The 15008-nt window shown below is 37.6% G+C and overlaps 2 protein-coding genes and 1 pseudogene across 3 annotated transcripts in view; all 3 read right to left on the bottom strand.

Moving 5' to 3' along the window:
• The window catches only part of LOC146481017 (uncharacterized), a 59410-nt gene extending 56590 nt beyond the window's left edge, over window positions 1-2820 (bottom strand). For both annotated transcript variants that reach the window (XM_085108712.1, XM_085108714.1), the window contains exon 1: window positions 2770-2820. The gene's annotated coding sequence lies outside the window, so the exon portion shown is untranslated. The remainder of the gene's footprint in view (window positions 1-2769) is intronic.
• A 2307-nt stretch (window positions 2821-5127) lies between these two features.
• LOC146481016 (uncharacterized) lies at window positions 5128-6548 on the bottom strand (annotated as a pseudogene).
• A 379-nt stretch (window positions 6549-6927) lies between these two features.
• The window catches only part of LOC146481014 (uncharacterized), a 68837-nt gene continuing 60756 nt past the window's right edge, over window positions 6928-15008 (bottom strand). The window contains exons 27-30 of the mRNA XM_085108715.1: window positions 13955-14080; window positions 12126-13688; window positions 10053-10540; window positions 6928-8903 (exon numbers count right to left, since the gene is read on the bottom strand). Of these exons, the coding sequence (XP_084964841.1) occupies window positions 10059-10540; window positions 12126-13688; window positions 13955-14080 (2171 nt within the window). The 3' untranslated portion in view covers window positions 6928-8903; window positions 10053-10058. The remainder of the gene's footprint in view (window positions 8904-10052; window positions 10541-12125; window positions 13689-13954; window positions 14081-15008) is intronic.

Below are 15008 nucleotides of genomic sequence, written 5' to 3'. Positions count from 1 at the left end.
GTTCTCGTTGCTGTTGTCGTCGTCGCTGCTTAAGCCCCGGTTCATACGTCGACCTTTACATGAGCCGAACCTAATACCTATTAAGGAAGACACACATTATTAAGTTCGGCAGTTGATTCAGACGTCGAATCTAACTGAAGTCGAACTTAAAGCTAAAGTGAGAAAATAGGTTTTCGTGGTCAGCGGGTGTTGTTTTTACTCAACAAGATTCAAAATGGCGGAAAATATGAATTCTGACATGGAAGAGCTTGTTTGGTAAAATAATGAAGACAGGCCAAACACGGCTCCTATTGGTCGAGATAGGAAGACCTTCAATACTAATTTGCTCTTACGAGTACGTCTTTTAAAGACCTCCCTTTTCTGTACGAAAGTAGGGAAGGATCTTTGTAGATCTCTCTTAGCACAGGTTTATTTTCTATTAAGTGCCATTTATTCATCTGAATGGTCTTAGGTTGGGCACAGAAGGGCGATATTCCGTAACAAACTGCAAAATGTTTTTGCGCGTTTTTTGTTTGTTTTGTAGTACCGACATTCTTTCGCTGAAATTGACTTCTGAAAAAATTTTATCTATAAGGTTATCGAGGTTACCTCTGTAGCGTAATCTTTGTTTGAATAGGGTAATGTTTTCTTCAAATGTTGTTTTTGAAGATTTTGTTCTGAGAAGTCTTAAGGCTTCGCCTTTGATATAGCCTGTATGAGAAAGTTTCTGTCGGTTTAAAGGGCGTGTGCCATCAAGAATAGATTTTTTTTTTAAATCTTTCGCATCTCAGAGAAGTATATTTAGTTGTTTCGTAACAAGGAGAACAAGCACATTCCTCTTTTCCCGCCATCTTGTTCGGAATGAAGTCCTTTGCGAATGCCAAGTTGATGGAACGCGCAGACCTCTGGGATATATATAATTTATATAATTCTTGACAGAAGTTCAGGCTTCAGGTGTTTTCATAAACGATGAAAACACCTGAAGCCTGAACTTCTGTCAAGAATTATACTTTGCTCTTCAATCAAACGAATTGAGCGCTCTACGAAACACATTCTACCCAGAATACAAGTAATTTATATAATTTATACGTAACGTATGCATTTGGTTGGGCACATGTAAAAGTTCGACGTCTGAATCGAAGTCGAACTTTTGCCTTTCTATTCGACTGGCGCAGTCGAATAGAACGGCGGGTCGACCCAAATACAAATCTGTCGGTCCTAACTGATTCATACGTCGATCTTTACATGCGCCGAACCAAATGATTAGGTTCGGCTCATGTAAAGGTCGACGTTCGAACCGGGCCTTAGGCCCGGATCATACGTCGAACTTTACATGAGCCGAACCTAATACCTATTAAGGTCGACCCAAATAATTAAGTTTGGCAGTTGCTTCAGACGTCGAACCTAACTGAAGTCGAACTTAAAGCTAAAGTGAGAAAATAGATTTTCGTGGTCAGCGGCTGTTGTTTTTTCTCAACAAGATTCAAAATGGTGGGAAAGATGAGTTCTGACATGAAAAAGCTTGTTTGGGAATAGATGAAGAAGATGCCCAAAACTTATATTGGATTTTTCATTAAGGTATCAGCTTAGTTTCCGTATCTTTATGTCTCAAAATGATGCACGTTTTTGAATCTCTTTTGGCTTTCGTAGTTCGCGGTCATCGGGTATGTCACGCCATTGTTTACATTGCGAATCTCAGATTTTTGACAGGGCAGGTGATAAATTCGAGGGCCTGCGGGTCACTTAAAATAATTTACCCAAAGTTTTGTTTTCATATTATGATTGATAAATACACAGTGAAGCCATAAAATGTCATTTTATGATAATCTAGGTTATCGCCCAAGGGTAAAATTGCCGGTATTTAAGTTCGAAAATTTGGTTGTTAAAAATTTGCATTTATAGCATGTTGTTCTAGATCTGTTACGGGCATAAAAGTAGTTAAAATTTTTAATGTTTCTCTGTGGAAGAGGAAGAAGACCTAGAAAGGCAATAGATGTTATTTCAAGATCCGTTACTAGCTGTGGATTGATGCACGGCCGGCCAAAGTTAAGGAAAATTCCGTCCAGCCGGAACCGGATTTTGAACTCCACTGAACTGAAAATCGTTTTTCGCATGTTTACGCGTAATGAAGCCGTATTTGGAAAACATAACTACAGCCCGTTATGTGTCTTACTAGGGCCTACCTTTGAGCAAAATATGAGCGAATTCGATCTTTTGACTTGTGCCACCAAAAGTTGATTTCTGTCGAAAGTCGCTCTTCCGTTCACGTTTAGGGCTTGAATCAATAAATATTGCGTTTTTCTTTTACAAACAGTGGATGTTTTAATTTTTTGTTATCTTTCATCGCCTTACGCATTATTCATCTCTCATTCATTAGCCATGCTGGTATGACCGGCCCTTTAGCAAACGACGAATTTTTTTCTCCATGTTGGAGAGTATTGCTTTGAGTTTGTATTTTGCAAATGCACCTGTCTTTCGCTCGAACACAGAAATTCTCACGAAATTGTTAATCCGTTCTTTTGCGCCCTACAAGTAAAGCAATCATTGTTTAAAGAGACTACACTAGTGCTATCGTATCTTTTGGGAACCTCCATATCCAGCGATCGTCAGATGATCTTCCTGCGCTCGTATTTAAAGCAAATACGTTTGAATACTTGAGCTAGCTATATTTGGGATTATTTTCTCCATGTTCAGAAGTAAAACGTGTGGCCAGCGATTTTATGCTACCCTCGTCTTTATACTATAACAGAGATTATAGATTGATACAGAAAGAAGCAAATCTTAACTTACCGGTTTAAGTAAAGGAGATCATGGCTGTTTAAGCAACGGCTTATTGCTGTTTAATAAGTGGATAGCAGTGATTTACCTGGTTTTAATTAAAACATCATGGGGCTGGGATGTTTTTAAAAGTCGTCACAAGAAACACCTGACGGGAGTTAATTAAACGTCTTCGAAAAGATGTCAAAATAATTGCGGTTTAAGTAAATGCAAAAGAGTAAATAGGCCGGCAATGCATATTCAAGGAAAACTGATAGCTTTTAGCAAATAGGCTGTATATTCGTAAAGTGGAAGAAATGGACTTCTTTTCTAACCCTGGAAAATGCATGGAATCCTAAAATTCCTTGCCAAAAGTATAATCTATATATTAACAGTCAGTGTAAATTTGAAAAGTTGCCGCAAAGTCCTATAAAATAACATACATAATTATCGCTTTCATCCGTGTAAGCTTCGCCTAATCCAACTTCAAACAAGAAAGCCAGTGACAAACCGATTTCAATTTGGTATTTAATAAGAGTTGGCTTTTTAAAGGTTATCTAACAATAGATATAACGGCTGTAAGTCGACGCACGGAAATTTGATGTTCTTAAAAGGGTTGATAATTTTATTTTTTGCCTTTAGGCGACAGATTGCAATAAAAAGGACGAATAAACATAATTATAGTTAAAAACAATCGAAGCGGACTTGTTTCTTTACACCATTTAGATTGGGCTTAAGGTGCAGACTCCGGCCTCTTCCTCAACTCCGAAAGTATTAAAGCTTATGACGATGACACTTGGAAGATAAATAGTACTTCCGAATATGTTTCTTTTAAGGTTGGCAACGAGAACCGATGACGTTATATGACGAGTAATTGCGTGATGATTGCCAAACGGCGGTGACATTGAATCCACCATCTTGCAGTTCGGGATTTCCCCAAAACTTCAGTTAACCACCAAAATGAACTAAAATTAACCAAAAACAATATAAGAACACCAAAATGTGCTAGGAAGATAAAGGCTACTGCCAGACAAGCATTTTTTCTTAATTGAAAATAGTAATTTTCCATTTTGTGAAAAACCTGCCTGTCAGAAATTGGTTACCACGATATCATTAAATTCTGTAAACACAAACTGAAATTAAGTCACGCAGTTTCGCAGAGTTTGCTCAAACATTAGAAGTTATTCGGGTTGAGAGTTGCCGCGGACAGAATTCGCACCCCCGGTCTACATGGGGTTACTGAATTAGGAAAGGCATTTATGGGGAGAGCAAACATGTTTGGCTCGAGGACTGTCAAAAATGATTCTTTATTTACTTGAAAACGTTCTTACAGATTTTTTCCCCTAATTTCGCCTACAACTTGTCTAGGTCGAGTAGGTTAAATCCTGAAAGTTTCGTTGTAAGGTGTCTCACCCGATTTCGAGGTAATCGTCGTTATTTAAAATGAAGTGCTTTGCGTCATCGTTGCTATGGTAATGGTGTTGCTTGGAGACCAAAAAACTCATAAAATTTTATCATAGGTTGAAAAGGTGGTGTAGTATGACGGAAAACGAAGCAAGCCTTCCATTTGAAAAGATCCACCCTAAGACCAGTAAAACTGTTGTGAGCCTCATTTAGGGCTCGCGTTTCTTGGGATATATTATGTGTTTATACCACAGGTCATTAAAGGGTAATAAAAGAGTTTGTATGGCGTTAAAATTAAATCGAAAATTACACAACAATATTCCCACAAAAACCTTCAAAAATTATAATAAAGTCTGAAAAAGCTTACCCGGTGTGACTTGCTGTGTTTTCAAGGCTTCTAAGTGCTTCCAAACGCCATTTTGAGCGTTTTATCTCTCAGCGGCTGGTGCACGTGCATCACTGTATTATGACACCGAAACGTCGTTCCTTTTTTTCGCTCGTTTTTATAGGTAACTGTATTTCTAAATTTAATCTTATTAGAATAATAATAATAATAATAATAATAATAATAATAATAATAATAATAAATAATAATAATAATAATAATAAATAATAATAATAATAATAATAATAATAATAATAATAATAATAATAATAATAATAATAATAATAATAATAATAATAGTACAGTTAACTATAAAAATGAGCGAAAAAACGGAACGACGTTTCTGTGTCATCTTGGAACCATTATCAAGTAAAGAATGTAACAGAAGAGAAGGTGCGAAATGGAATAAATGAAATGAAGACTAAAAGTAACTGTCCAGTGTTCATTCAGAGAGGTGCTATAAAGTGAGAGTTATGTCCGTTCACTGGGTTAGACAAATAGTTTCGCGCGAATGGAGTCTGACTAGGTGTTTAGACTCGGTTTCTTTTGGCGGATCCAAAGCATTTCAAAGATTAAGCAATCAAGCTTTCCCTGACATTTCTTTAGGATGGTGAAGTTGCTTGGCAGGCCTCACGAATGGAAAGGGGAAGGGAGTCTCATGTTCCCACAACCCTATGAAAATAAGTATATTTAAGAACATTGGTTCTTGCTTATCTCATCTTTATAGTTAACTTATCATTGTGTCTAAATGAATAGTGAGCAGTTTCCTTATAGAAATCTTACATCAATATCAATTATTCCGTGAAGAGCTTTGTATAAAAAAGTAACATCTGCTAACAATCGCCCTTTTTTCCATTGAAAACAAATTCAATTTTTTTTGGCGGTCAGCATAGCAGTCCTCAGTCTTCAAGATAAATTTAGTTGCCCTTACCCTTTTTGGTGTAAGGGGACCATATGAAAGAGCAGTATTCTAAATTGGATTGTACAAGAGTACAGTAGAGAGTTCTCATAGTCTTGCGATCAAGATCTCTGCAGGTTCTTATAATAAATCCCAACATCCTGTTTGCTTTGGCCACTACCTTGTCGATGTGTAAATTCCAACTCAAGTGCTGATCAGTGGTTATTCCTAAATCTCGGAATTGGTTGACTTCCGCCAAAGCTGAGTTGTCTAAAAAGAGACAATGAGCGATTCTCGCGTGAAGCTACCAGACATTTCAGAGATTTTCTATAGATGTAACTCCAAAGAAATTGGTAGAAAGTAGCCCTAGGTGCTTTATTTGTTCGTCGGCTACTACTGCTGAGAATAAAATCTACATCTTCGGAAAACAATCGTTAGATATTGCTGAAAGGATAGTTAATAACTTAATGACAGACCTACGAGGACTCCCCTCGTGGGTTCCGGTGGCGACGCATTTTATCCTTCTTTCAAATTGTCACTCTAACGAGCATATATTTGAGAGATTTACGGTCAATCTCAGCTTGGAAACGTATGTTGACACTGCTAACTCCAATAATTGTCAAAAGATCTACTTGATGTTCTATGAGGCTTACCAGCGAGGGACACAATAACTAAAAGTTCAATTGTGATGTGATCGTTCACAAGTAGAAGAAGATTTTCTTAACCTCGTTGGCAGATTGACAAACACATCTTTGTTTAGCCAACCAATTTTGTTTTTCGATTTCCAGCTTCTGATGCTTATTTTAGCTGGGAATTTCAAACTTGGAAGCTGTTGAAACGAAAGCTTCTTCAAGAGGAGCGATTTTCGTTGTCACACGTAACCGATAAAACACGAGCTGTGATTGGACGAGTAATCCCCAGCCTCGAGAAACCTGACAAATTCCATTAAAATATATCTGCACTGTTGAAATTTAGAGTTTTCTGCATCTTGTAATGTCAAGAGGTATAGCACTGTTCAAACACCTGCTATCTCTCTATCTCTCTCGTGGCGGTGAGGTGGTGCGTCAGGCATAATGAGCCTTTATAATGTGACGATAGGTTTTTCCACTTTCTGGTCAAATACATACTTAACGATTCTCTGGCGCTTGGGATAACTGACAACGAGGGAACTGAAACTCGAATGGGCAGCTCTCTTTCGGGAAAGAGCCGTCATTTCCCTGTGGTAGGGGATCAAACCATGAACTGGTAGGCAGCAATGAAAGAAAACTTGGCTTGGGTCCAACAGTGTTTATTTCTTGTTCTCGTGCAACTCGTCACAGATGTAATCATACAAGTTGTCACAGTTGTAATCGAAAAACAGTACAAACTGACTTCGTTATATGTGATTCGTACACCTATTCAACTAAAAGAAATACAAAGAATTGCATACACGTACAATTTGTTTTGTCTTCGCGAAAGAAAATTATAAAATATAGTTTTTAACTCAAGAAGTTATTGTTATTGATAAGGCTATTTTTAAGGCTTCCTAAATTCAGCAGCAGAGCCAGCAAAGGTTCTTGGTGCACGTACTAGCGAAGTATGAATAGACTTGCAAGGTCAGCGAGAGGCTGTTGATGCACGCACTATCGCTGTTTCATTAAAAAGGTTTGCACCTCTAACAAAAACTGCATATTGGAATTTCGAGAATCAACAAAACCATTCATACTTTGAATCTGACTACTCAGCTAAACAGAGCTAACGCCGAAAAGTAAATTAACAGCTATTGTATTATCAAAACTTGAAATGCGAAGGTTCGACTGAAAATAACTTAAAACGTATTGAATTTTTAGCAAAAGGTGACAAATTGAATAGACACTGCGCAGTTTTAAAGGAAACTAATTAAGGCAGATAGATTAACGTAAGTACAGTAGTTATTTGGCGAAATAGCATTTTTAAAAACGATCACAAGGAATATTTGTTCAGTGTCACTGAAGGCTTTCCGGAACATTAAGTTAAACTCAATGTTCCTGAAAGCGCTCCAGTAAAACAATTAAATTAATTGTGCCACGAGAACAAGCACTGTTGGCTTTTATAGGTTTATTGTTTAGCAAATAGCACAAAGCATGAAAACAAAGCAATTAATTGACAGGATCCCTTTACTGGAAGTATATCGAACTATTCCCTTAAAAGGGAAATGCTACGCTAAGCAACAATCAAAAGCTAAATCCTTATGCAAAGGTGAATGAGGTGAAACAAAGGTGAAACAATGAGAATTCTTGAACCTAATTTACCACTTTAACCTCCTCAATCACATAAAACACTAGAAACTTGTTATCAGTGCTAAGCTCTCCTAACAATAAAATTAAAAGAACTTGAACCAGCTGTAATAGCAGATCACTGTAAGTGAGACGTCGCTTCTCGTCTTCACGCAAATGAGCAGACAAGCCAGGATTCCTGACATGTGGTACATACATAACGGGGCAGCACGTCTCACTTTATTGACAGTTCTCTAAAGCCGTATGTTAAGATCGGCTTATTATTCCTAGTTGTAGCAAGCGGATTAAAAGTTAGGTCAGTGCGTTGGATTTTCTCCCTGCCTTGAATTCTAGCTTACCTTAAAACCTATATATGTACTTTTACACTACATGCCCAGTGATGAATAGGCAAAGAAAAGTAGCCAAAAACAATTACTCCCTTCTAGTCTTCTCCCTAATAGTCACGGAAAAAATCCTGAAATATTTTAAGCAGGCATACAAGACATACACTGCATCTAAAACGATAAATATGAGAAAAAAGAGAAATGGACATATCAAGTAAAATTTTCCTACTTTGCTACCAAAATTTCAGAAACTCTATAAAAGTCTACTTTTTTTATATTTTACAGAGGACAAAAAGAATACATATTTGTTGAGGCGATAAATATGTTAGGAATTGAAATATCGAGATCCTGTTCTCGCATTTTTAGTTCTTCTATACTTTCACAAATTCTACACAAATTCTACATTTTTGTTTTAAAGCAGGCACAAGGAATAGGCCATGTCCCTAATATGATAAAAAAGTAAACATGAATTTATCGGGTTCTTGTTTCCTTCTTTTGGATTCACCAAAATAAAAGCAAATCTACAAAAAAACTAACTTTTGAGTTAAGGTAGGTATAAGGTATAAAAGCATTTATTGGCATGAAAAAGACGAGAAAAATCGATACATTTTTATTTTTATGAATTTGCCTCTTACCATAATTGGAGAAAATCTACAAAATTCTATGATGATTATTGCTTCAAAACAGACATTAAGGAAACATGACAATACATCAGATTATTATTTCTGCTACTACTCGTTTTACCAAAATAACAGACAATCTACAAAAGATCTACTTCTTATTTTAAAGGAATAAACATGATGAACGGCCATATTTGCTTCGTCTTATGTGAACAAGAGAGGTTTGTAGCTCTTTTCCTGTTGTAGACTCCATGCCGTGATACTGTCGTTGAAGACATCTGCCTGATATAAATAGAAGTTTACGCAATTAGTAAAAGAGTGCTTTTCTCTTAATTGTTTGCGACGCTCTAGAACTAATCATTATTCACCCATTGCGATGTTTTGTTGCTATAGTTTCTCCCGACTATCTTGGTCTCAAACATACCTTCATTTTTTCTTCTTTTGCAAGTTTCCGGACTTTCGACACTCCTATTACGTTTCACACAGACATAGCAAGGTTATTGTTTAAGCACGTATCACTGACAATTGCTGCTTTTGACCTTATGTGGCGTTGGGCATGGGTGAGATAACTTAACTGAAAATTTAACAATCTATTGACTGAAAGTTTCCTAACAAGCATTATGCACGTTAGATTTCCTTTTTTTACGCTATACCTCTGAATTTAACTCTTCCCGCCGACTTTGAACAATTATTACTTTTTATAATACCTGAGCAAACGCCATGAATCTTCGTGACTTTTTGAGAAATTAATCTAAGAACAATTCTTTGATGTGGTAGATTAATGTATGAATTTTAAGTTACCATGACGGGTTTGTTGGAAATAAAATATTCCTGTTTAACACAAACAAACTCCTCACCTTTCTTGCTATAAAGTTTGTTTTTAGCTCATTTTTGGGTTCGTTTACCTCATCTTGACCGGGCTTATTTTTGTCTACAGTGGTCGCCACCACCCCCACCCCCCACCCCCCTCTAAAACTTGGCATAAAAAGGTATGACGTTGAGACTTTCAGGGGGATAGTACGCCCAAAGATGTTTCCTTTGAGGTCCAAAACGAGAAGTAATGTTGTCATATAACGTTGTAATGACATCATGATTGTCAATTAGCGGCCATTTTGGATTCTTCATGTTGGATTTTTGGATTTCCATTAAAACTTCAGTAAAGCGCCGAAATGGAACAAAAAGAAATCAGAACCAATAAAAGAACTCTAATATGAGCTAAAAACATAGCAGTTGCAGAAGGAAATTAAAGTAAACTTTCTTCATTTTAAAAAGTGATTTTCCATTTTTCAAAGAAACGACCTGTCAAAAATTGGTTGCCAATGAACTGTGACCGACGACACCAAATTGTTTCCAGACAAATCTCCGTAAAAAAAAATAGAAGCCGTTTGCTTTAAAGTATAGTCTGTATTCTGGTTTGTGTATTATACTCACACCGAATTACAAGCCTGTTTCCTTCCTGGGTTCTTGCCCACTAACATGAGGAATAAAGAGATGCGCTGACAATTCTGTTTGTGTTCCTTGATGACACTTTATGATGGTGAATCTCGTGATACCAACAGCCTCGCAGTTTGTCACAGCTCCGACGTTAGTAACCATTTCCGTCTCTCCAGTTTTTAACTGACGGTTGTTACAGTTGCCTTCTTTCACCTGTTTTGAATCTCCATTGTCCTGTTCATGTTGTTCACGTTGTTCAAGTACGACATCAATCGCTCCACTCTCTTGCACAGCACCAGCAACAGTAGTCATTTCCATATGTCCTGAGTCCAGCTGAGTGCTCAGCATGTTCGTGTTAGCCAAACCACTAATGTCACCCGGGATATCTATGATGGGCAAAGTCAAGGCCAGGCAACAAGAGCACGACAATTTTGGATGTTTGCACCATTCCTTAAGGTATTGGTATAAGTGTACAGCATACTGAACTAAGAAAAAAAACAAAAGCAAACATTGCACTGGTCGGTAGAATATGCCTTTACCTTTAAGACCCCTTCAAAGGACCTTAATAAAAAGATCTATAAAATAATAAACAACTAGAGTGGTGCAAAATTGCTTTAAGGGAAATCATTTGAAGTTCACGCAAAAAAATTCATTTTCGGGTTTAATGTATTAAATCTAATCTAAAACTGCATTGGGAAATTAGCGTGAACTGCACATGATATTCTCAAATGCATTTGAAACCTTGTGTAGATGTTAAGTTGTTTACAAAACAAGGCAGATCATTAATTATCACAGCCTCTTCACGATAACCTCATTTATCGAAAATTGTTAAACGTTCTGAATTTTGAAAAGAAAAGCCTTTTTTATTTTGTTAACTTGCTTAAAGCGAAACAATGAGAGGATTTTGCCAAACAAAATTGAAACAGATACAAAACAAATTTAAAATCGCATGCTTTTTTTATAACAAGTGTATTGATGTACAGGTGTATCCTTCCAACAGGAGTCGAATCAGCTGAGAATATTTTATTGATATACTGCTCTCCATGCAGCGAAGTGTGTTTTCGGTGTTCAGTCAGTTCAAGCAATTCTTGTCACAAAGTAAGGACGTTCGTAATAGTAGTTCTTTGCTTGTTTCACCGCTCACCCATCCATGTGTTTTATAGAGGGCGTGAAACTCCATTACACCAAACGATTAGCAGTAATTCTAAACTAATTTTCGGCTTTTCCATAACAACTGCCGTAAACTAAGGAGGTAACCATGAAGGTAATTGTAAGTGCAAGCAAAAAGGCAACGAAGACTAGTATTTATGGTAAACTGGCGGAAGAATTAGACAATTTAGACAACTCTATTCTAGTAGAAATAGCATTTGGTTGAAATACATAAAAGAGACGAATGCTTATAAAATGTTGTTCTCCTGCTAACAATAAAGAAAGTAAACAACGTCCTTGTAATTCCATTGCAATATTACTCATTGGACTTGATAACCCAGTTACTTTGTGAGTCAGATTCTCAGTTACAGTGTACTTACGCTATTATATTTACCCTCAACCTAGGGTTTATTTTTAAGTGCCTAATCCATGGGGTTGGGTGTGACACAAAACACCTGCACTTCGTAAATTCAATACGATTAAAGTAATGAAATTGAGACCTAGGGGAAATATGGTAGGTCGAAAGCTGTTTCCTTTGAGGTCCAATAAGTGGAACGATGACGTAATATCAGGTGACGTTCACGTTATTTGTTCCATGCCCTCTGTATAGTCGCTTTTTTGGATTTCTCAATTTCTTTAAAACCGTGGAGCACGATCCAAATTGATCCCCAAATTGCCAAAACCAATAACCAAACGCAGAAAAAGTTAAATTTTTCATCAAAAATTAAAGGCATGAAATCCCAATTTAGAAAAATATGGCTGGCAAAATCTTGTAGCCATGGAAACTCAAGTCATGTTAGCAGCCACCAATTATACTAATTTGTTATCGGAATGTTAGCAAAAGTAACACAGTTTAGTGGTTCCCCCACCCCCTCCTTCCCAGCCCAATTTGGTTGATTACAGTGACGAATATCATCTTACCAACAAGGAGTGCTATCACTGCAGAGTTAGCTCCAAGCACCAGCATATTAAATACAAGTGAGTCCAAGTATGAGTCATTATGGGCTGGTATGTTCTCGGCTGGAATTCTGCTAACTGCTCCAACAACCAAGTTGACAACTGTAACGGAAAGAGACGTTGACATCAGTCTGTTTTCGAAAATGTCTTGTAATGGATGTATCCAGCAGAAGACCGTTCCATACAAACTAGCAATGACCAACGTCAAGCCAATGTAGGACCTGGTTTCTTGTCCCACAAGGATCAAACCAGATGTGACGATCACTTTACGAGACATTTCAATCAACTCCCAATACCATGAGCTAGGCTTGTAGCTTTCATAGAGAAAACCCAATCCTGTGATCAATTCCGTGGTCGATTCTCCCTTGCCAGATGTTTCTGTTGCTTTTGTGGCGGCAACTTGATTTCTTTGTCGCCAAAGGCCGATGAATGTTGCCGCAGGGAGAGCAATGACGTAGACAATGGAAATGTACGCCACGACAACTGACTGTTTGTACCTTGAATCATCGCAGCGTATACTGTAATCTGCTTTCAGGTACTGAAGACACAATCTCTCCTCTTTATCATCTCGACAAAGCTTCTGACAAGCGAGTGGTAATACAGCAGCTGTTTTGGAGCAAGTGCTTAGGTATGTCACATACATGAAGAAAAACAAATTTCGGAACACAGCCTCCTTAGTCTGCTTGACTCTTTTTAGCTTTTCGTTTATCTCTATGTTTTTATCTGCCAAGATAAGTAGCTTCCGCACTCCGTACACAGTACCTGAGGCGATAATGATGACACAATTTATTGACATTATGGCAAACAAATTCCTAAAGGCATCCACGCGTAATCCAGGAAAAAGGCAGTGAACTGGAGCAATCTGAAGAATATTCATCTGGAGTATTTCTGAATACGTTCCGATTACCTGAATGGAATTTGGCCATTGTACGTACGAGAACGCCTCGAGCAAGCCATAAGTTACCTGATAAAATCCAACGGCGACCTTTAGTTTGGCTAACAATACATCTATTGGACTTCGTTCTTTGTCATTCTTCCTGCTTTTCCTGCTAACGTAGACCGAAACTACAAGAATTAGAACGAAAATGACCGCGATGACTGACAACTGTCCTACTATCCAGTTCCTAGATGGACACCGCTTACATGCTTGGAATTTTTTATAGTGGTTTAAGCTACAAACATCACACAGCGGACCTTCGTACCCATTTTCACACTCGGAATCCAAACCACCTTTGCAGGACCTTTTCATTCGACACTTGTACTGAATTGGTATTGGATAAGGGTATTGTACATCATCTTGGCCTAATGCTGGTACAGGTTTCAAGAGATTTTTTATGAACTCTTTGTAGCGGCGTTTGTGAGTCCCGTTTCTCCATTTCCACCAGTATCCAGATTTTAGTGTGGCGTAATCATCTTTGCATTCCAGTCCATGTCCGCATTTTTTACATTCTGTGAACATGTGAGTTCGATGAAACCCCTCCAGGCATTGACAAGCACGGTACCCAGCAAAGAGATCTGCCTCTGTTCCTATATCAGGAGTAAAAAAAAGAACAAAACTCATTCGGTTTTGGCTTCTAAGCTCTGACAGTATGATTATATGGTCGAAAGGAATTTGGATGAAAATGGACTGTGGCAAGGAGGACTAAGAAGACCATAGGGCTTATAGTGAAGAGGCCTCCTCGTGGCAGTTTTGCGTAAATACAATAAGCTTAAGAACGGCAAAAAAATAATAACTTTTTACAAATATTTACAATACATAGTGCGGCTATATGTAATAGACGCCTCATCCTTACCTGGCGGGCAAGACTTGCAATCTGAAGTCCGTTTTCCTGGTGCCTTAGCATATGGAACGAAGGAACCATTTGGACACTTCTTACACCCTTTACCTACGTAGGCCATCTCATCAGAATAAAAGCCCCCTAGACAACAAAAGCAAAGACATCTGTAATTAGGCGTAAGGTAATATATATAAAAAGTGGAGCTCCACAATTCCTCTTTTAATAGCATTTATAGACGTCTGCTTGGCGTATGAGCGTAATAAATCTTACCAGTTCCTCATCCATTCCTCAGTCATATATATTTTAATACAAATACAAAAAACTGCTCATCAACAATAACAATAATCAACAATCAGTAATTTTGTCCTCTGTATTGAATACAGAGGACAAAATTACTGAATGATAATTGGTCAAGCGGCGAAAATACTCGCTCCTGATTGGCTGAGCACGCCAGTTCTACATTTTCTTGGTGGTTTCTTCATTTTGTGTCCAAAGCTACGAGTTCTTTGAGTTTCTTTGGAGTTCAACTCTAAACTAGGTTGCTTGTACCAAGAATACATGGAAATCAAGTACTTCAGCTAAGGAAATTCCCTAAAGGTTAATTTTTTTTGTCTGTTACAAGAAACAACAAAAGATTATTCGAGTCAAAAGCTAAAAACTTGGATCGTATTGATATTTGTTTGGTTGAGAAACTGAATCGGTCATGGCGACTAAGTGCTTTCACCTCAAGCATAACCGTGTCCTGTTAATGGAAGGAAGGAGCAGTTCAAATTTAGTGAAAGAAATTACTCTGCAGGTTCCTTCTTTGGATCCACCGTTTGTTATTTTTATCGATCTATGTTTGTGTGATTTTCAAGCTGTAGGAAGCTTCACATTGCAGGTGAACAATACTAATTAATTGATGCCTAAGCTTTCGTTTTATCGTTGTTAGTTTGCTCCTCAATTAAAGTTGTTTTCTCTCTTCATTACATGTGTATAATGGTAACTCTTCTCGTCAGTTTCGTTTGTTTTGTACGCTACAAAAAATTAAACAATTTGTTTGCTTGCTTACGGGTGAGTGTTTTACTGA

This window comes from Pavona decussata, unplaced genomic scaffold (genome assembly GCF_977016875.1).
Source record: "Pavona decussata unplaced genomic scaffold, jaPavDecu1.1 SCAFFOLD_51, whole genome shotgun sequence".
Classification (NCBI taxonomy): domain Eukaryota; kingdom Metazoa; phylum Cnidaria; class Anthozoa; order Scleractinia; family Agariciidae; genus Pavona; species Pavona decussata.
Note: the sequence above shows the minus strand (reverse complement) of the source record. Positions and strands in the feature narration are given on the sequence as shown.